At 47.2% G+C, this 22,255-nt stretch overlaps 1 protein-coding gene across 1 annotated transcript in view; it reads left to right on the plus strand.

The window, feature by feature from the left end:
- The first annotated feature begins 2,236 nt into the window (after positions 1-2,236).
- Positions 2,237-22,255, plus strand: part of LOC144602486 (butyrophilin subfamily 3 member A1-like) — a 43,260-nt gene continuing 23,241 nt past the window's right edge. Inside the window, exons 1-6 of the mRNA XM_078415617.1 lie at positions 2,237-2,294; positions 3,944-4,294; positions 4,862-5,143; positions 11,854-11,976; positions 12,292-12,324; positions 16,076-16,102. Coding sequence (XP_078271743.1) covers positions 2,237-2,294; positions 3,944-4,294; positions 4,862-5,143; positions 11,854-11,976; positions 12,292-12,324; positions 16,076-16,102 — 874 coding nt within the window. The remainder of the gene's footprint in view (positions 2,295-3,943; positions 4,295-4,861; positions 5,144-11,853; positions 11,977-12,291; positions 12,325-16,075; positions 16,103-22,255) is intronic.

The following is a 22,255-nucleotide window of genomic DNA, read 5'->3' on the forward strand; positions in this document are numbered from 1 at the left end:
AGTGAGGTAGATTTTCAAAGTCTACAGAGAGACTTGGGCCTTTTGGAAGGGTGGGCTGAAAGATGGTAGATGGAGTTTAATGCTGCATTTTGGTGGGACAAATCAAAATAGGACGTACAGGGTAAATGGTAGGGAATTGAGGTATGCAGTGGAACAGATGGATCTGGGAATAACTGTGCATTGTTCCCTGAAGGTGGAATCTCATGTGGATAGGGTGGTGAAGAAGGCGTTTGGTATGCTTGCCTTTATAAATCAGAGCATCGAGTATAGAAGTTGGGATGTAATGTTGAAATTGTACAGGGCATTGGTGAGGCCGAATCTGGAGTATGGTGTGCAGTTCTGGTCGCCAAATTATAGGAAGGATGTCGACAAAATGGAGAGGGTACAGAGGAGATTTACTAGAATGTTGCCTGGGTTTCAGCACTTAGGCTACAGAGAGAGGTTGAACAGGTTGGGTCTTTATTCTTTGGAGCGTAGAAGGTTGAGGGGGGACTTGATAGAGGTTTTTTAAATTTTGAGAGGGACGGACAGATTTGACGTGGGTAGGCTTTTCCCTTTGAGAGTGGGGAAGATTCCAACAAGGGGACATAGCTTCAGAATTGAGGGACAAAGGTTTAGGGGTAACATGAGGGGGAACTTCTTTACTCAGAGGGTTGTGGCTGTATGGAATGGGCTTCCGGTGGAAGTGGTGGAGGCTGGCTCGATTTTATTATTTAAGAGTAAATTGGATAGGTATATGGATAGGAGGGGATTGGAGGGTTATGGTCTGAGTGCAGGTAGATGAGACTAGGTCAGGGAGAATGGTCGGTGTGGACTGGTAGGGCCGGACAGGCCTGTTTCCATGCTGTAGTTGTTATATGTTATATGTTATAGGAGCAAAGAGGTCCCTCTGCGGGTGTACAGGGCCCTGGTAAGACGCACCTGGAGTACTGTGTGCAGTTTTTGTCTCCAAATTTGAGGAAGGACATTCTTGCTATTGAGGGCATGCAGCGTAGGTTTACTAGGTTAATTCCCGGAATGGCGGGACTGACGTACGTTGAAAGACTGGAGCGACTGGGCTTGTATTCACTGGAATTTAGAAGGATGAGAGGGGATCTTATTGAAACATATAAGATTATTAAGTGATTGGACATGTTAAAGGCAGGAAACATGTTCCCAATGTTGGGGGAGTCCAGAACAAGGGGCCACAGTTTAAGAATAAGGGGTAGGCCATTTAGAACGGAGATGAGGAAAACCTTCTTCCGTCAGAAAGTTGCAAATCTGTGGAACTCTCTGCCTCAGAGGGCAGTGGAGGCCAATTCTCTGAATGCATTCAAGAGAGAGCTAGATATAGCTCTTAAGGATAGCGGAGTCAGGGCATATCGGGAGAAGGCAGAAACGAGGTACTGATTGTGAATGATCAGCCATGATCACATTGAATTGCGGTGCTGGCTCGAGGGGCCGAATGGCCTCTTCCTGCACCTATTGTCTATTTTCCTCTCGCTTCCCACACTGGCCTCGGATGTAACTGATCAGTGCCAGAGTTCATCTCGACTGTGCGTTACAGAGACAAAAAACGTTAAAAAGCCTTTGAGATGGTGAAGCAGGTAAAATATGCTGAGAGAGAAAGCAGACCAATGCAGTCTGGGGAATGACTACACAGGCAGTCTGCTTCCAATCAGCAAATGGTTGAAGGTGCTGTATATCCACCTCCTCTTTCAATACATCCAATGATCCACTGTCCATGGACAGAGAGAATTCCACAAGCGTGGCTGCAGGCGGCGCCGACCCGGGAATAACAGATGTCCCAGTCAGTGACACCCAACTCCGTAAATGAATCGCAAATCTCATCTCACCCCCTGATTATTTTTATTGTTCCGACATCTTTTGACTTCAGAATCAATTTCTGTCCTTCGACAGGTTTGATGGCCGGGGTGACTGAAGAAATTCCCGGGATAAGGTTCGTCCCGGACCCGACCCCCGTGACAGGAGACTCAAGGAGCAGATTCTAAAGGGAGCCGGGGTCTCGGTGCGGGGACTGGAGTCCTTTGGCCACCGGTTGTCCTTGGCCACCCGGCACAAGGTGTGACCTTTCAGCCCCCGGTCAGCAGTGAGTGGGGGTGGGGGACACCGGCGGCGGGGACGGAGGGAGAGGGGAGGGGGGGAGATCACAGCTTCCCGTCCATCACGGGTCTAACACTTACACTGTTCTCCCTCTCTCTCCCCCTCTCCCTCAGGCACTGACCCCTCTACTGGGATGGGAGTGTTTCACTGCGCTGTGTTGCTACTGCACGGGATCCTCACCTCGGTCCACGGTAATAACCACAACATCTTGTCTGATTGATATTTATTTATCTCATGGAGGGGGCTTCATGGAGTCAGAAGATTCATATTTTAAAATCGCCCATTTGAATGCAGTTGTCCACATCACTTAATATGATCAGGTGCAAGGTCCTTGCTCCCTCTGTGGGCGACGATGGGGACTGCAGGAGCAGGAGGCAACCTCATTCTCATGGATAATCAAGTCAAGTCAACTTTATTTGTCACATACATATAGCAGATGTGCAGTGAAATGAAAGTGGCAACGCCTGCGGATTGTGCTAACACTACAAAACAGAATAGATTTTTTTTTTTAACACAAAAAATAAATTAATACAGTAAATTAAATTAGTCCCTGGTGATATGAGAGTTAACAGTCCTGATGGACTGTGGGAAGAAACTCCGACTCATCCTCTCTGATTTCACAGCGTGACAGCGGAGGCGTTTGCCTGACCGTAGCAGCTGGAACAGTCCGTTGCTGGGGTGGTAGGGGTCCCCCATAATGTTGCTGGCTCTGGATCTGCACCTCCTGATGTATAGGCCATGTATAAGTCAGCAGGAAGCAGAGAGTGGGGACTAATGTATTTTGTCTCCCTGGGTGGGAAGATGTAAGTAGTGGTGCCCCACGCGGATTGGTGTTGAGACGCCAACCTTAGATATAAAATAAATCGTGAACAGCCAGTGAAAATGGTAATATCCTGGCTTCAGAAGGTCATCCAGTCATAAGTGATAGGAGCAGATTAGGGTCATTCCGCCCATCAAGTCTACTCCACCATTCACTGAGCCCCCCCCCCCCCCCCTTGCTATTGAGGCAGTGCAATGCAGGTTCATGAGGTTAATCCGTGGAATGGCGAGACTGTCATATGAGGAAAGATTGGAAAGACTAGGCCTGTATTTACTGGAGTTTAGAAGGATGAGAGGGGATCTTATAGAGACATATAAAATTATAAAAGGACTAGACAAGTTAGATTCAGGAAAAATGTTCCCAATGTTGGGGGAGCCCAGAATCAGGGGTCACAGTCTAATAATAAAGGGGAGGCCATTTAAAACTCTGGTGAGAGGGAACATTTTCCCCCATAGGGTTGTGAATTTGTGGAATTCCCTGCCACAGAGGGCAGCGGAGGCCAAATCACTGGATGGATTTAAAAGAGAGTTAGATAGAGCTCTGGGGGCTAGTGGGATCAAAGGATATGGGGAGAAGGCAGGCACGGGTTACTGATTGTGTATGATCAGCCGTGATCACAATGAATGGCGGTGCTGGCTCGAAGGGCAGAATGGCCTCCTTCTGCACCTATTTTGTATGTTTCTATGTTTTTACGTTTTCCTTCTAAACTTGTGCCGTCAAACGCTTGGTTCGTGGGATCATTCTGAGATACCACTTCTGGACTCTCTCCAGAGCCAGCTCATCCTTCCTCTGTTATGGTGCCCAAAATTGCTCACAATTCTCCAAATGCGACCTGACCAGTGCCCTCGAGAGCCTCAGCATTACATCCCTGTTTTTGTATTCAAGCCCTCATGAAATAAATGCTGTTGGTCTTTGTGCGAACAGAACGATGCAACTTTCCTGATGTTAATTTTGTTTTCTATTTTTACATGATTGATTCATTAAATAATTATGTTTTCAATTATTTGCATTGATCCCCAGGTGAATTTGCCGTAATTGTACCGGGCGATGGTGGTTTTGCAGCCACTGTAGGTGGAGATGTGGTGTTGGAGTGTCAGCTTGTGCCAGATATATTGACCAGCGACATGGAGGTGCAGTGGAGGAAGTCAGGTCTGGCCTCGCCAGTCCTCGTGTACAGACATGGAGAAAGTGACGCCCTCGCTCAACACCAGGATTACAGAGCAAGGGCCCAACTGTTTAAAGATGAACTGGCCAAAGGGAACATTTCCCTCAGAATAATGAACGTAAGGAGGCTTGATGAAGGGAAATATACATGTTCAGTTACAGACAGAACTGGGTATGAAGCATCTCCAGCTCAACTGCGAGTTCAAGGTGAGTAAGTAAATGTATTGAGATTATTAACTTTAAAGGAATGTTTAGTTTAGAGATACAGCGCGGACACAGGCCCTTCGGCCCACCACACCGACCAGCGATGCTGGCACATTAACACTATCCTACACACACTATCGACAATTTACACATACACCAAGCCAAATAATCTACAACCCTGTACGTCTTTGGAGTGTAGGAGGAAACCGAACAACTCGGAGAAAACCCACGCAGGTCACGGGGAGAACGTACCAACTCCGAACAGACAGCACCCGTAGTCGGGATCTCCTTTCCACCACACTCTCCAGGGCCCAGTCATTTACCATGTAAATAAAACCCACCTGCATTTATTTACGGAAATGCTGAAAACACTCCGCAGGTCAGGCAGCGACTGGGGAGAGAGAAGCAGAGTTGATGTTTCAGCTCAAAGACTTTGCATTGGAACTAGAAATAATTGTAAATTGTATAAGTATTATTGCAAGAGGGTTTGGCCCCTTGAACAAAATGCTGACTGGTCCAAGTTGCTATTCTTCCTGACTATTGTCATTTCTACATCTGTCACTGATGCAGGTTTGGGGAGTAAGCCCCGGATTCAGTTGCTGGGATACCAGGGAGATGGAATCCAGCTCGTGTGTAAATCCGGTGGATGGTATCCTGGACCAGAGATGCTGTGGTTCGGCGAGGATGGACAGGTTTTACCACAAGCTGAAACAAGATACCATGATGACACGGAAGGTCTTATAAATGTGGAGAGCAACGTGACAGTAACTAGGCAGTCAACGAACAAGTTCAAGTGTGTTGTTCGATACAGATGGTTAAACATACAACATGAGGCAATTGTTAAGATATCAGGTTTGTAAACGTTTCTGTTTGATCATTGAAGTATGAAGAGATTTACATCCCATTGAAACCCCGACTGCCCAGAATGTTCACTGGGGTATTCACATGTTTCTCACTGACGGTTCAGCTAAATCTCACTTCTGTGGGGAAATTATCACTGATTTTTAAAGAATGTTTACTGTATGCGCCGATCCTGCTGCTTTACTGCCTTTTAAATTTGCATCATAATTTATTCTTAATTGTTAACTGTATGTTAGGCAGTGAAGAAAACCAATTGAATGTTGGCCTTCATAACAAGAGGAGTTGAGTACAGGAGCAAATAGGTACTTCTGCAGATGTACAGGGCCCTAGTGAGACCGCACCTGGAGTACTGTGTGCAGTTTTGGTCTCCAAATTTGAGGAAAGATATTCTTGCTATTGAGGGCGTGCAGCATAGGTTCACTAGGTTAATTCCCGGAATGGCGTGACTGTCGTATGTTGAAAGACTGGATCGACTAGGCTTGTATACACTGGAATTTAGAAGGATGAGAGGAGATCTTATCGAAATGTATAAGATTATTAAGGGTTTGGACATGTTAGAGGCAGGAAACATGTTCCCAATGTTGGGGGAGTCCAGAACAAGGGGCCACAGTTTAAGAATAAGGTGTAGGCCATTTCGAACTGAGATGAGGAAAAAAAAATTCAGTCAGAGAGTTGTAAATCTGAGGAATTCTCTGCTTCAAAAGGCAGTGGAGGCCAATTCTCTGAATGCATTCAAGAGAGAGCTAAGATAGAGCTCTTAAGGATAGCAGAGTCAGGGGGTATGGGGAAAAGGCAGGAACGTGGTACTGATTGAGAATGATAATAATAATAATAATAATATTCATTTATTGTCATTGCAACGAGTCCAACGAAATTTAAAAAATAGCCAATCCTAACGGTGCGTAAAAACATATATGCAATAAATGCAAAAACAAATAAATACAATTATATTAAGTACAAAAGTTTTAACAGAGTTGCCTAGTGCAGAAAGTAGTGTTCAGTTCTCATATGGCCCTGGGGTAAAAACTGTTCTTAAGTCTGTTTGTTCGGGATTTGATCGACCTGAAACGTCGACCAGAGGGCAGATGAACAAACAGACGGTGGCCGGGGTGGGATGGAGCTTTTATTATTTTGCCTGCTCTACTGAGGCAGCGTAGGCTGAACAGGTGCTCCAGGGAGGGCAGTGAGCAGCCGATGATCTAATGGGCCGTCGTGATGACCCTCTGAAGGGCCTTCCTGTCCTTTTCTGAGCAGCTGGCATACCATGTGGTTATACAATATGCCAGCACACTCGCGATGGAGCAGCGATAGAAGGACATCATGAGCTTCTCCTGCAGGTTGGTCTTCCTGAGGATCCTCAGGAAGTGGAGTCTCTGCTGTGCCTTCTTCACTGTGGTGATGGTGTTGGTAGACCAGGTAAGATCCTCTGCGATGTGCGTACCCAGGAACCTGAAAGTGGGTACCCTTTCCACACAGACCCCATTGATGTAGAGTGGGTCGTGTTCTGCACCGGTTTTCCTGAAGTCTATTATAAGTTCCTTTGTTTTGGAGGAGTTCAGGACAAGATTGTTCACTGAACACCATGCTGCCAGCCTTTGGATTTCATCCCTGTAGGCTGTCTCATCTCCTCCTGTACGAGGGTAAACTAGCCAATAATATAAAGGAGGATAGCAAAAGTTTTTTTAGGTACGTGAAGAGGAAAAAAATAGTCAAGGCAAATGTGGGTCCCTTGAAGACAGAAGCAGGGGAATTTATTATGGGGAACAAAGAAATGGCAGACGAGTTAAACCGTTACTTTGGATCTGTCTTCACTGAGGAAGATACACACAATCTCCCAAATGTTCTAGGGGCCGGAGAACCTAGGGTGATGGAGGAACTGAAGGAAATCCACATTAGGCAGGAAATGGTTTTGGGTAGACTGATGGGACTGAAGGCTGATAAATCCCCAGGGCCTGATGGTCTGCATCCCAGGGTACTTAAGGAGGTGGCTCTAGAAATAGTGGAAGCATTGGAGATCATTTTTCAATGTTCTATAGATTCAGGATCAGTTCCTGTGGATTGGAGGATAGCAAATGTTATCCCACTTTTTAAGAAAGGAGGGAGAGAGAAAACGGGTAATTATAGACCAGTTAGTCTGACATCAGTGGTGGGGAAGATGCTGGAGTCAATTATAAAAGACGAAATTGCTGAGCATTTGGATAGCAGTAACAGGATCATTCCGAGTCAGCATGGATTTACGAAGGGGAAATCATGCTTGACAAATCTACTGGAATATTTTGAGGATGTAACTAGGAAAACTGACAGGGGAGAGTCAGTGGATGTGGTGTACCTCGACTTTCAGAAAGCCTTCGACAAGGTCCCACATAGGAGATTAGTGGGCAAAATTAGGGCACATGGTATTGGGGGTAGGGTACTGACATGGATAGAAAATTGGTTGACAGACAGAAAGCAAAGAGTGGGGATAAATGGGTCCCTTTCGGAATGGGAGGCAGTGACCAGTGGGGTACCGCAAGGTTCGGTGCTGGGACCCCAGCTATTTACGATATACATTAATGACTTAGACGAAGGGATTAAAAGTACCATTAGCAAATTTGCAGATGATACTAAGCTGGGGGGTAGTGTGAATTGTGAGGAAGATGCAATAAGGCTGCAGGGTGACTTGGACAGGTTGTGTTTAATGTAGATAAGTGTGAGGTTATTCACTTTGGAAGTAAGAATAGAAAGGCAGATTATTATCTGAATGGTGTCAAGTTAGGAGGAGGGGGAGTTCAACGAGATCTGGGTGTCCTAGTGCATCAGTCAATGAAAGGAAGCATGCAGGTACAGCAGGCAGTGAAGAAAGCCAATGGCCTTCGTAACAAGAGGAGTTGAGTATAGGAGCAAAGAGGTCCTTCTACAGTTGTACCGGGCCCTGGTGAGACCGCACCTGGAGTACTGTGTGCAGTTTTGGTCTCAAAATTTGAAGAAGGATATTCTTGCTATGGAGGGCGTGCAGCGTAGGTTCACTAGGTTAATTCCCGGAATGGCGGGACTGTCGTATGTTGAAAGGCTGGAGCGATTGGGCTTGTATACACTGGAATTTAGAAGGATGAGGGGGGATCTTATTGAAACATATAAGATAATTAGGGGATTGGACACATTGGAGGCAGGAAACATGTTCCCAATGTTGGGGGAGTCCAGAACAAGGGGCCACAGTTTAAGAATAGGGGGTAGGCCATTTCGAACGGAGATGAGGAAGAACTTTTTCAATCAGAGAGTGGTGAAGGGGTGGAATTCTCTGCCTCAGAAGGCAGTGGAGGCCAGTTCGTTGGATGCTTTCAAGAGAGAGCTGGATAGAGCTCTTAAGGATATGGGGGTATGGGGAGAAGGCAGGAATGGGGTACTGATTGAGAGTGATCAGCCATGATCGCATTGAATGGCGGTGCTGGCTCGAAGGGCTGAATGGCCTACTCCTGCACCTATTGTCTATTGAGTCCAACCACAGTCGTGTCATCCGCGAACTTGATGATGGTTTTGGTGGGATGGTTGGGGGCGCAATCGTGAGTGTAGAGGGAGTAAAGGATGGTGCTCAACACACAGCCCTGTGGTGAGCCGGTGCTCAGTGTAATGGTGGAGGAGAGGCGAGGGCTTATTTTGACGGTCTGGGGGCGGTTGGTCAGGAAGTCCTTGATCCATTGGCAGATGGTTTGGTAAAATCCAAGGTCAGAAAGTTTGGTGACCAGTCTGCTCAGGATGACCGTGTTAAAGGCAGAGCTGAAGTCGAGGAAGAGCATCCTCACATAGCTCCCCTGGTGTTCAAGGTGGGTCAGTGCAGTGTGAAGAGCAGTGTCGATGGCATCCCCTGTAGACCTATTTGCTCTGTAGGCAAACCGGTATGGGTCGAAGGTGGGTGGGAGGCTGGCTTTGATGTGCAGCAGGACCAGTCTCTCGAAGCACTTTGTGATGACCGGTGTGAGTGCTACCGGACGGTAGTCGTTAAGGCCGCTGATGACAGACTTTTTCGGCAGTGGGATGATTGTGGCGGACTTCAGGCAGGGAGGGATGGTGGATTTTAAAAGGGACAGGTTGAAGATTTTTGTGAAGACCTCAGATAATTGGTCTGCACATTCCCTCAGCACTCTGCCTGTCACACCATCGGGGCCTGCAGCTTTCCTGGGATTCACTGCTCTGAGCACGCGCTTAACATCATACTCCTGCACAGTGAAGGTGTTGCTGTCAGGTGCTGGAGAGGGTGTTATGTCTGCCACTGCAGCTTTCACCTCGAAACGAGCAAAGAAACAGTTAAGTTCCTCTGCCAGCGAGGCGTCGCCGTCGGCAGTCGTGCGGTTGCTGGTCTTGTAGTTGGTGATGTGCTGGATGCCTTGCCATACCCACCGTGGGTCATTGTTGGTAAAGTGGTCCTCAATCTTCCTCTTGTAGGACGCTTTGGCATCCTTGATGCCTCTCTTCAGGTTGGTTCTAGCAGCACTGTATAGAGCTCTATCACTAGACCTGAAGGCGGTGTTACGGTCCTTGAGGAGAGACCTGACATCCTTTGTCATCCAGGGCTTCTGATTGGGATACAACCGGATACGTTTGTCGACGGTGACATTGTCAACACAGTTTTGGATGTAGCAGAGTACAGTTGATGTATACTCCTCCAAGTCCTGATCCCCAAAAATATCCCAGTTGGTCCTTTCGAAGCAATCCTGCAGCTGCGAGGAAGCTCCTTCAGGCCATGTCTTAACAGTCTTTATGGTGACTGGAGCTTTCCTCCTGAGTGGGGTGTATGCTGGAGTTAAGAATATGGACAGGTGATCTGACTGCCCCAGGTGTGGTAGTGGTGCTGACCTGAAACCCTTCTTAATATTTGAATAAACCTTGTCTAGTGTGTTTTTCCCCCTGGTAGCACATCTTATGTGTTGTTCAAGTTTAGTGAGAACTGACTTTAGGTCTGCATGATTGAAGTCCCCGGCTATGATGTGGGCTGCTTCTGGATATGTGCTCTGTTGTGATCACATTGAATGGCGGTGCTGGCTCGAAGGGCCGAATGGCCTCCTCCTGCACCTATTGTCTATTGTTTGTGTTGTCATTTGTGAGCGGAGCACCAAGGCACATTCCTTGTATGTGCACATACTTGGCCAATAAACGTATTCATTCATTCATCTGCATGAAAGGCCAACTGAATCCACAACTTGTCCAAACAGGTTGGACATCGACACAAACTCTTTTAAATCCCTGACGCTCTCCTGAAAAGTCTTAAATGGACAAACCATGAGGACTGCCAGAGCATTGGCATGTACGGTCCTGTCACATTGACCACATGGGAACCATTGACGACGCTAGGACTGGGATGAAGGTTCTGCTGATGGAGCCGTCATGGTCCGATTACAAAGCAGAACCGTGAAGGGGACGGTTTCTGGATGACTACCCGAGACCTGTGGAAATTGGCACCGGGCGAATGGGGTCATGCAGTTACCATAGGGGTCCACAATCATTGTGGGAGAAATGGGCTCCAAGTCGTCAGGCAGTGGTCCCAGTGCGGGGGGAAGAGGGATCTGTTCCATTGGGTTGGGTTCACTTGAATCACCCTGACACCAGTGTCTGAGTGAATCATAAGACTGTGAATGTAGATGAAGCTTTGATCTGAATAGTTGTGGGGACGCGGTATAAACAGAAACGTCACCTCCAACGTTGTCTTTTCATGACTAGCCCGAATTGAAGTCTCTCTGTCCAAGTCTACAAGGGTAACCCATGAGTATCTAATTGCCCGTCACTGTAAACCTCCATCCAGTCGCTGCTCTGCCCGCTGGGAGAGCGAGGTTCCACGTGTGCGTGTCGGATGCACCACATTGCAAACCGCTGCTGCCACCCCATGGAAGGGAGGACCAACAATCTGTGGCGTTGTCCGGCATGGACCATGTTGGGGCATCATCTAGACCAAGTGGCTGGCTCCACCCACCCGTCCCAAAATTCATCCTTGGGAATTACATTAAAACTTACATTTGTAGCCCACGTGAGGATATATATTGTTACAGATATATACACTATATATGCTGATACATAAACTGGTATATATATGTATATATGTGTGTGTATATGTGTATATGTTAAGATATATGTGTGTGTATGTGTATTTGTATGTATATGTGTGTGTGTGTGTATGTGTGTATGAGTGTATGTGTGTGTGTATGAGTGTATGTTTGTGTGTGTGTGTATGAGTGTATGTGTGTGTGTGTGTGTATGAGTGTATGTTTGTGTGTGTGTGTGTGTATGTGTGTATGAGTGTGTGTGTATGAGTGTATGTGTGTATGTTTGTGAGTGTGTGTGTGTGTATGAGTGTATGTGTGTGTGTGTGTGTGTGTATGAGTGTATGTGTATGTTTGTGTGTGTGTGTGTGTATGAGTGTATGTGTGTGTGTGTGTGTATGAATGTATGTTTGTGTGTGTGTATGTGTGTATGAGTGTATGTGTGTGTGTGTATGAGTGTATGTGTGTGTGTGTGTATGTGTGTATGAGTGTATGTGTGTGTGTGTGTATGTGTGTATCTGTGTGTGTGTGTGTGTGTGTGCATCTGTGTTTGTGTGCGTGAGTGTGTGTGTGTGTGTGTGTGTGTGTGTGTGTGCATCTGCGTGTGTGTGTGTCTGTGTGTGTGTGTGTGGGTGCGTGCGTGCGTGTGTGTGAGACACTGTCACTGTCTGATTCACTGTCTTCACTCTGCAGATGAGATCTTCCCTGCTGGCGTTCCTGACTGGGTCCTGCCGCTAGTCCTCACCATTTGTCTTCTCATTGCCGCCAACGGTGCTGTGTTTTATTGGAACGTGAAACAAAACAGACGCATTAAAGGTGCGTTAAACAACAGCGTGAGATGCGGGTCAGGAACTCCCTGATTCCCAGTGTAAGTTCAGTGGGAAACCAGAGCACTCTCCGCGGGCTCTGACCTTCCAGTGGTAATTGTTGCCCCTGGGCCTGGAGAGAGTATCAGTGGCCCAGGAGGTGGGGTAATGGGGTAAACGGGCAGATGTGACATCTGTGTGTGCACGTGGAACTTCCCTCATTGTGCTGCACTTATTTCCATCCTTGTTTGGATTGCCCCCTGACTCTGATGTTCATTGTCTCTGATGCTCTCTGTTCCAATGTAACACTGGTTTCTCCTTCCAGAGCTGGAACGGCGCAAATCCATCGTAGAACTTGGTAAGAATTTAGTATAGAAATATTCACAAAAGAGAAGGAATGGCGACACAGTGCGCTGCTGGTTGAATTGATATCTCACAGCGCCAGAGACATGGGTTCGATCCTGACCTCGGGTGCTGTCTGTGTGGAGTTTGCATGTTCTCCCTGTGACCGGTGTCCTCCGGGTGCTCCCACATCCTGAAGACGTGCGGGTTTGTGCGTTAATTTCAGTAATGCCGATGGAGTACAAGCCCCAATCAGCATCACTGGTGCCGAAGTGCAAGTGGTTGTGAGCCTCATGTATCTCGGTGTTAATATTCCCACTGATCTGTTGTGGACCAGGCAGAGTGAAGCAACAACCAAGATGCCACTCAATGTCTACTTGCTTAGGAGACTGAGGAAATTCAGCATGTCCAGCCGAGATCACAAGAAATTGCTGAGAGATGTAGATGTAGCCCAGTAATTCACACACACCACACTCCCCACCATTGTAGATGTAGCCCAGTCCATCACACTCCCCACCATTGTAGATGTAGCCCAGTAATTCACACACACCCCACTCCCCACCATTGTAGATGTAGCCCAGTCCATCACACACACCACACTCCCCAACATTGTAGATGTAGCCCAGTCCATCACACAGATTAAACTCCCCACAATTGGCTCCATCTGCACATCACGCTGCCTCAGAAAAGCAGCCAACATAATCAAAGACTTGTCCCTGTCCCACTCCCAGTCGTTCATTCTTTTTCCTGCACCCGTCTGACAGAAGGTACAGAAGCTAGAAAGCGCGCACCACCAGACTCGGGTACAGCTTCTTGCGCCCTGTTATCAGCCTTCTGAACGGCCCTTCCATAAGCTGGGGCACAGTCCGATTCACCTCGACCCCATTGCGGACATTGGACATTGTCTGTGGAACTGATGCGCTACAATGCTGGGAACTACATTCTGCACTCTGTATCTCCCCCTTTGCTCTACCTATTGGACTTGAACAATGCTGGGAACTACATTCTCCACTCTGTATCTCCCCCTTTGCTCTACCTATTGGACTTGAGTTGGACTTGAAAGTATTTATGCATCGTATTATCTGATCTGATTGGATGGCATGCGAAACAAAGCTGTTCACTGTACCTCATCACACGTGACAATAATACACCGAAATCCCTAAACCTAATCCTGCCGTTGGTTTATTATTAGGAAGAAGGGTCTCCAGTTACTCCAGCTTTCTGTGTCTATCGTTGGTTTATTATTAGGAAGAAGGGTCTCGACACAAAACTTTCTTCTTTCCAGAGATGCTGTCTGTCCCGCTGAGTTACTCCAGCTTTCTGTGTCTATCGTTGGTTTATTATTGCTCCTTGTACTCCGACACGGTGAGAATATTTTGGCTGTGTTTTATCCCATTAAATCATCATATTATACATGAATGAGATCAAGCCATATACGTCCAACAGGTAGAGCAATGGGAATAATACCAGAGTACAGCCGTGGGACAAGCATACTTACATCCTCCTCCCCAGTGACTTCCCTACTCGGCCATAGCTGTGTTAGTAGGTGTATTGGGGACCAGAGACACCCACCTGGTGGAGTAAGGTCATGGCGTGGCGTGTACCTACACCGTGACACAGCAGGGCAACACAGGCAGGGATTCACGCAGTGGGAGGTTAAACCCAGGCTAGCGCCTTTAATCTGTTGCTCGAATCCATAACATTAGAAACATAGAAAATAGGCGCAGGAGTAGGCCATTCGGCCCTTCGAGCCTGTACGCACCGCCATTCAATATGATCATGGCTGATCATCCAACTCAGTATCCTGTACCTGCCTTCTCTCCATACCCCCTGATCCCTTTAGCCACAAGGGCCGCATCTAACTCCCTCTTAAATATAGCCAATGAACTGGCCTCAACTACCTTATGTGGCAGAGAATTCCACAGACTCACCACGCTCTGTGTGAAGAAATGTTTTCTCATCTCGGTCCTAAAAGACTTCCCCCTTATCCTTAAACTGTGACCCCTGGTTCTGGACTCCCCCAACATCGGGAACAATCTTCCTGCATCTAGCCTCTCCAACCCCTTAAGAATTTTATATGTTTCTATAAGATCCCCCCTCAGTCTTCTAAATTCCAGCGAGTATAAGCCTAGTCTATCCAGTCTTTCTTCATATGAAAGTCCTGCCATCCCAGGAATCAATCTGGTGAACCTTCTCTGTACTCCCTCTATGGCAAGAATGTCTTTCCTCAGATTAGGAGACCAAAACTGTACACAATACTCCAGGTGTGGTCTCACCAAGGCCCTGTACAACTGCAGCAGAACCTCCCTGCTCCTATACTCGAATCCCCTTGCTATGAATGTGTCCTTAAAGCAAACCTGGGCCTTTGTTCACTGATGCGTGTTCTGAAGGACTTTATTCATGCCTTACCTTTCCTGTTTCTTTTTAGGACAATGGACAACCCTTGTTCAGTCAGGTATGTTCCTCACCCCTCCCCACCAAACACACGCACACACACACGCGCACACACACTCACACACACGTATTCACACGCACACGCATTCACACACACATTCACACACACACATTCACACACACACATTCACACACACAATCATACTCGCACACACAATCATACTCGCACACACACACGCTCACACACACTCACAAATACACTCACACAAACACACACACAAACACATACACACGCACACACTCACACACACACACAAACGCACTCACACACACACACACTGCTGCATTGTAGTCTGGGCATCTCACAGGTTTTTCAGCTAAACAAGTTAGGTGACCGGATTATTCTCCATCCTGATCCTGGGATGACGATAGAACTGTATGCACACAAGTGCATGAGGTTGCACATGTCTGCGCGCGTGTGCATCGGTGTGCTGTACATGTTTGCCATGTTTTTGTCTATTTCTCTCTCTCTCTCTCCCCCCTTCTCTATCTCATCCCGCTACCCCTCCTCCCCATCCCCCTCCCCCTCCCCTTCCCCCTCCCCCTCCCCCTCCTGCCCCCTCGCGTCTCGGGCGGATGAGGCTGGTCAGCCTGGGAAAGCAGTCCATGTAGCAGAGGGAAGACCCTGGTCTAAAACCTCCACTGCCTTGTGGTTGTATTCAGTCACGGAAAAGGCTCCAGGAGTAAACCTCAAGAAAATCCAGAGTCCCGAAGGCAGTTTGTCGTTGTCTACAACGTCATGCTAGCAGCTCCTGCTACGGCACTGGTGCCAAACTGTAATGGCCCTGCTGTTCCTTTGGATCGATCAGCAACGTGGAGAGGGGGGACGTGCTGCATGGGCAAAAGCCTGTCCTTCATGTGACATCGCCCAGGCTTGCATCCGACCACACATCTCTCACCCATGGTCAGCCATGACCGAGGGGGGCTCAGAATTTCTGGACCAAACCTGTCAATTTGTTTCCATCAGCTGGTGTAACCTGGGGAATCCCTTAAAATCCGGTCAGCTGAACTCTGGCAAAAACAGCATTTGCCATCAGCGGGTCTCAGTGTCCACATATCTGAGCTTGAACTGTGGGATGGACTGGTGAGGAAATGTGGGCACGATATCCTACTAAACCGCAGAGATAGATATGGTGGAGAGTGACTGTAGGTAACAATGTGAAGCAAAATGATCACCATGGTCAGCTTGTAGTGAAACCGCAAGGGGTCCACGGGAAGCATCTCTACACATTTAAAGCTCTTTGCAATGAAATTAATAGTAGATTAGATTCCAGCGAGTTTTCTCCAGTCTTGTTTGTTGTTTCTGTTTTCAGAGTGGAAGAGGATACGTGGCCACCAAGGTAAGATCTTGGTTTACGTGAGTGTGGTGTGTGTGTCTGTGTGTGACCGTGTGTGTGTGAGTGTAGAGTGTGAGTGTGTGTGTGTGACTGTGTGTGTGTGAGTGCGCGTGAGAGTGTCTGTGTGTGTGTGACTGTGTGTGTGAGTGCGCGTGAGAGTGTGTGTGTGTGTGTGACTGTGTGCCTGTGTGTGTGTGTGTGTGAGAGTGTGTAGTGTGTGAGTGCGTGTGTGTGGGACTGTGTGTGTGTATGTGAGTGAGTGTGGGTGTGTGAGTGAGTGTGTGTGTGTGTGTTGTAGTATGTGAGTGCTTGTCTGTGTCTGTGTGGCTGTGCGTGTCTGTGTGTGTGTAACTGTGTGTGTGTGTGTGTGTGGGACTGTGTGCGTGTGTGTATGAGTGAGTGTGTGTGTACGTGTGTGTGTGTGAGTGTGTAGTGTGTGTGTGTAGTGTGTGTCGTGTGTGAGTGCGTGTCTCTGTGCGTGTGTGAGTGTGTAGTGTGTGTGTAGTGTGTGTGTGCGTGTGCGTGTATGTGTATGTGCGTGTGGTGATGATATTGAGATTACCAGTCTGAGACCATAAACTAAAGTCGTCTTTCAGTCTTATCTGTTATAAGCACCTACATGTGTTCTCGCTATAAGGGGGTTACACTGCATCAACCTTTATCTCAAAGACTGACTTATTTCACTGCTGTGCCCACTGCTGAAGGGGTTAGGTGTCAATAATCACTATTCACAGCCGTGGGTCGTCCCTCCCAAACAAGGCGCGGTCACTTCCAGCTAACGACGCAGAATAAACACAGTTATAGTTTTAAATGAAGCACGTTTAATTCTGAGGAGTAATTTTAACAGTGGTCATAGTTTACATAGGATTTCCAAAACACAAGTATAATTCTAACAATTGAGGATAACATACCAATGAGCAGCCGAGGAACAAGCAGTTCATCAGTTGTCATGGGTGACTTTAATCTACATATATTTTGGGCCAACGAAATTGGTAACAACACAGAGGAGGAGGATTTCATAGAATATATACGGGATGGTTTTCTAAGCCAATATGTAGAGTAACCAACTGGAGGGCAGACGTCATAGGCTGGGTATTGGCATGAGGAAGGATTCCTAATTTGAGGAAGGACATTCTTGCTATTGAGGGAGTGCAGCGTAGGTTCACCAGGTTATTTCCGGGATGGCGGGACTGACATATGATAGAAACATAGAAACATAGAAAATAGGTGCAGGAGTAGGCCATTCGGCCCTTCGAGCCTGCACCGCCATTCAATATGATCATGGCTGATCATCCAGCTCAGTATCCCGTACCTGCCTTCTCTCCATACCCCCTGATCCCTTTAGCAAAAAGGGCCACATCTAACTCCCTCTTAAATATAGCCAATGAACTGGCCTCAACTACCTTCTGTGGCAGAAAATTCCACAGACACACCACTCTCTGTGTGAAGAAATGTTTTCTCATCTCGGTCCTAAAAGACTTCCCCCTTATCCTTAAGCTGTGACCCCTGGTTCTGGACTCCCCCAACATCGGGAACAATCTTCCCGCATCTAGCCTCTCCAACCCCTTAAGAATTTTATATGTTTCTATAAGATCCCCCCTCAGTCTTCTAAATTCCAGCGAGTACAAGCCCAGTCTATCCAGTCTTTCCTCATATGCAAGTCCCGCCATCCCAGGGATTAATCTGGTGAACCTTCTCTGTACTCCCTCTAAGGCAAGAACGTCTTTCCTCAGGTTAGGAGACCAAAACTGCACACAATACTCCAGGTGCGGTCTCACCAAGGCCCTGTACAACTGCAGCAGAACCTCCCTGCTCCTAAACTCAAATCCTCTTGCTATGAATGCCAACATACAATTCGCTTTCTTCACTGCCTGCTGCACGTGCATGCTTGCTTTCAATGACTGGTGCACCATGACACCCAGGTCACGTTGCATCTCCCCTTCTCACAATCGGTCACCATTCAGGTAATACTCTGCTTTCCTGTTCTTGCCGCCAAAGTGGATAACCTCACATTTATCCACATTATATTGCATCTGCCATGCATTTGCCCACTCGCCTAATCTATCCAAGTCACTCTGCAGCCTCCTAGCATCCTCCTCACAGCTAACACTGCCACCCAGCTTCGTGTCTTCCGCAAACTTAGAGATGTTGCATTCAATTCCCTCGTCCAAATCATTAATATACACTGTAAATATCTGGGGTCCCAGCACTGAGCCTTGCGGTACCCCACTAGTCACTGCCTGCCATTCCGAAAAGGACCCGTTTATTCCTACTCTTTGCTTCCTGTCCGCCAACCAATTTTCTATCCACCTCAAAACTGAACCCTCAATACCGTGTGCTTTAAGTTTGTACACCAATCTCCTATGTGGGACCTTGTCGAAGGCCTTCTGAAAGTCCAGATATAACACATAGACTGGTTCTCCCTTATCCACTCTACTAGTTACATCCTCGAAAAATTCTATAAGATTCGTCAGACATGATTTGCCTTTGGTAAATCCATGCTGACTTTGTCCGATTATTTCATCACTTTCCAAATGTGATGCTATCACATCTTTAATAACTGACTCTAGCATTTTCCCCACTACCGATGTTAGGCTAACTGGTCTATAATTCCCCGTTTTCTCTCTCCCTCCCTTTTTAAAAAGTGGGATTATATTAGCTACCCTCCAGTCCTCAGGAACTACTCCAGAATCTAAAGAGTTTTGAAAAATTATCACTAATGCATCCACTATTTCTGAGGCTACTTCCTTAAGCACTCTGGGATGCAGCCTATCTGGCCCTGGGGATTTATCTGCCTTTAATCCATTTAATTTACCTAACACCACTTCCCGACTAACCTAGATTTCCCTCAGTTCCTCCATCTCATTAGACCACCGGTCCCCCGCTATTTCCGGCAGACGGTTTATGTCTTCCTTAGTGAAGACAGAACCAAAGTATTTGTTCAATTGGTCTGCCATCTCCTTGTTCCCGATGATCAATTCACCTGTTTCCGACTGCAAGGGACCTACATTTGCCTTAACTAATCTTTTTCTCTTGACATATCTATAAAAGCTTTTGCAGTCTGTTTCTATGTTCCTTGCCAGTTTTCCCTCATAGTCTATTTTCCCTTTCCTAATTAAGCCCTTTGTCCTCCTCTGCTGGACTCTGAATTTCTCCCAGTCCTCTGGTATGCTACTTTTTCTGGCTAATCTGTATGCTTCATCTTTTGTTTTAATACTATCCTTGATTTCCCTTGTTAGCCACGGATGCACTACCTTTCCTGGTTTGTTCTTTTGCCAAACTGGGATGAACACTTGTTGTAGTTCATCCATGCGACCTTTAAATGCCTTCCATTGAATGTCCACCGTCAACCCTTTCAGCATCAATCGCCAGTCTATCTTGGACAATTCACGCCTCATACCCTCAAAGTTACCTTTCTTTAAGTTCAGAACACTTGTTTCTGTATCGACTTTGTCACTCTCTATCCTAATGAAGAACTCTACCATATTATAATCACTCTTGCCCAAGGGGCCTCGCACAACAAGACTGCTAACTAACCCTTCCTCATTACTCAATACCCAGTCTAGAATGGCCTGTTCTCTCGTTGGTTCCTCGACATGTTGGTTTAGAAAACCATCTCTCAAACATTCCAAGAAATCCTCTTCCTCAGCACCCCTGCCAGTTTGGTTCACCCAATCTATATGTAGATTGAAGTCACCCATTATAACTGCTGCACCTTTAGTGCATGCATTTCTAATTTCCTGCTTGATGCCATCCCCAACCTCACTACTGCTGTTAGGTGGCCTGTACACAACTCCCACTAGCGTTTTCTGCCCCTTAGTGTTTCGTAGCTCTACCCATATCGATTCCACTTCCTCCAAGCTAATGTCCTTCCTTTCCACTGCTTTAATCTCCTCTCTAACCAGTAACGCTACCCCACCTCCTTTTCCTTTCTGTCTATCCCGTCTGAATATAGAATATCCCTGGATGTTGAGCTCCCAGCCTTGGTCACCCTGGAGCCATGTCTCCATAACCCCAACTATATCATAATCATTAATAACTATCTCCACATTTAATTCATCCACCTTATTACGTATACTCCTTGCATTGAGACACAAAGCCTTCAGGCTTGTTTTTACAACTCTCTTACCCCTTATACAATTATGTTGAAAAGTGGCCCTTTTTGATTTTTGTCCTGGATTTGTCTGCCTACCACTTTTACTTTTCACCTTGCTACCTGTTGCTTCTACCCTCATTTTACACCCCTCTGTCTCTCTGCTCCTGCTCCCACCCCCCTGCCACATTAGTTTAAATCCTCCCCGACAGCACTAGCAAACACTCCCCCTAGGACATTGGTTCCATTCCAGCTCAGGTGCAGACCGTCCTGTTTGTACTGGTCCCACCTCTCCCAGAACTGGTTCCAATGTCCTAAAACATTGAATCCCTCCCCCTTGCACCATTTTTCAAGCCACGTATTCATCTGAAATATCCTCCTATTCCTACTCTGACTAGCACGCGGCACTGGTAGTAATCCAGAGATTATTACTTTTGAGGTCCTACTTTTTAGTTTATCTCCTAGCTCTCTAAATTCACCTTGTAGGACCTCATCCCGTTTTTTACCTAAATCGTTGGTGCCAACGTGCACCACGACAACTGGCTGCTCACCCTCCCCCTTCAGAATGTCCTGCAGCCGCTCAGAGATATCCCTGACCCTTGCACCAGGGAGGCAACATACCATCCTGGAGTCTCGTTTGCGGCCGCAGAAACGCCTATCTATTCCCCTTAAAATTGAATCCCCTATCACTATAGCCCTTCCACTCTTTTTCCTCCCCTCTTTTTCCGCAGAGCCACCCACGGTGCCATGAACTTGGCTGCTGCTGCCTTCCCCTGGTGAGCCATCTCCCCCAACAGTATCCAAAATGGCATATCTGTTTAGGAGGGAGATGACCGCAGGGGACTCCTGCACTACCTGCCTACCGCTACGCTGCCTAGTGGCCACCCGTTTCCTTTCTGTTCGCTTATCTTTTACCTGTGGTGTGGCCAACTCACTGTACGTGCTATCCACGACCTTCTCAGCATCGTGGATGCTCCAGTATGAGTCCAACCGCAGCTCCAACCGTTCAATGCGGTTTGCCAGGAGCTGCAGCTGGACACACTTCCTGCACACGTAGTCATCAGGGACACCGACAATATCCCTGATCTCCCACATGTTGCAGGATGAGCACTCCACGGGGCCGATCTCATCTGACATGTCTTACCCCCAAATTAAATCAAATCCCTCTTAATCCTTTAAACTGTATCTTTACTAAAAAGCACTGAACCCTTAACTTACTGAACCCTGAACTCACTGAACCCTGAACTCACTGAACCCTTAACTCACTGAACCCTTAACTAAAAGTACGAACAAAAAGCTGCTTCCTCTAGTCCGCTTCCACCAATCAGCGGCTTCCTCCAGAACACTTCTTTTGAAGTGTGAGGGAACGTTTTTATCTCCAACCGCCTCCAACCGCTTCTGGGCCTCTGGGTGAACAAAGCCCCGCGCTGGGTTTTTAAACCTACCGCCCGGACGCTGCTCCAACCGCCTCCAACCGCTTCTGGGCCTCTGGGTGAACAACGCCCCGTGCTGGGTTTTTAAACCTACCGCCCGGACGCTGCTCCAACCGCCTCCAACCGCTTCTGGGCCTCTGGGTGAACAAAGCCCCGCGCTGGGTCGGAAGAATGGGTCGACTAGGCTTGTATTCACTGGAATTTAAAAGGATAAGATGGGGATCTTATAGAAACATATACAATTCTTAAGGGATTGGACAGGCTAGATGCAGAAAAAATGTTCCGCATGTTGGGGAGTCCAGAACCAGGGGTTACATTATAAGAATAAGGGGGTCGGCCATTTGGAACTGAGATAAACAAAAACATTTTCACCCAGAGAGTTGTGAATCTGTGGAATTCTCTGCCACAGAAGGCAGTGGAGGCCAATTCACTGGATGTTTTCAAGAGAGAGTTAGATAGAGCTCTGAGGGCTAACGGAATCAAGGGACATGGGGAGAAAGCAGGAACGGGGTACAGATTCTGGATGATCAGCCATGATCATATTGAATGGCGGTGCTGGCTCGAAGGGCTGAATGAAATTTTCTGTTTCTATGATTAGATTCCTAACTCACTGAACAACAAACATCTTGA

Source organism: Rhinoraja longicauda, chromosome 19 (assembly GCF_053455715.1).
Source record: "Rhinoraja longicauda isolate Sanriku21f chromosome 19, sRhiLon1.1, whole genome shotgun sequence".
Taxonomy (NCBI): domain Eukaryota; kingdom Metazoa; phylum Chordata; class Chondrichthyes; order Rajiformes; family Arhynchobatidae; genus Rhinoraja; species Rhinoraja longicauda.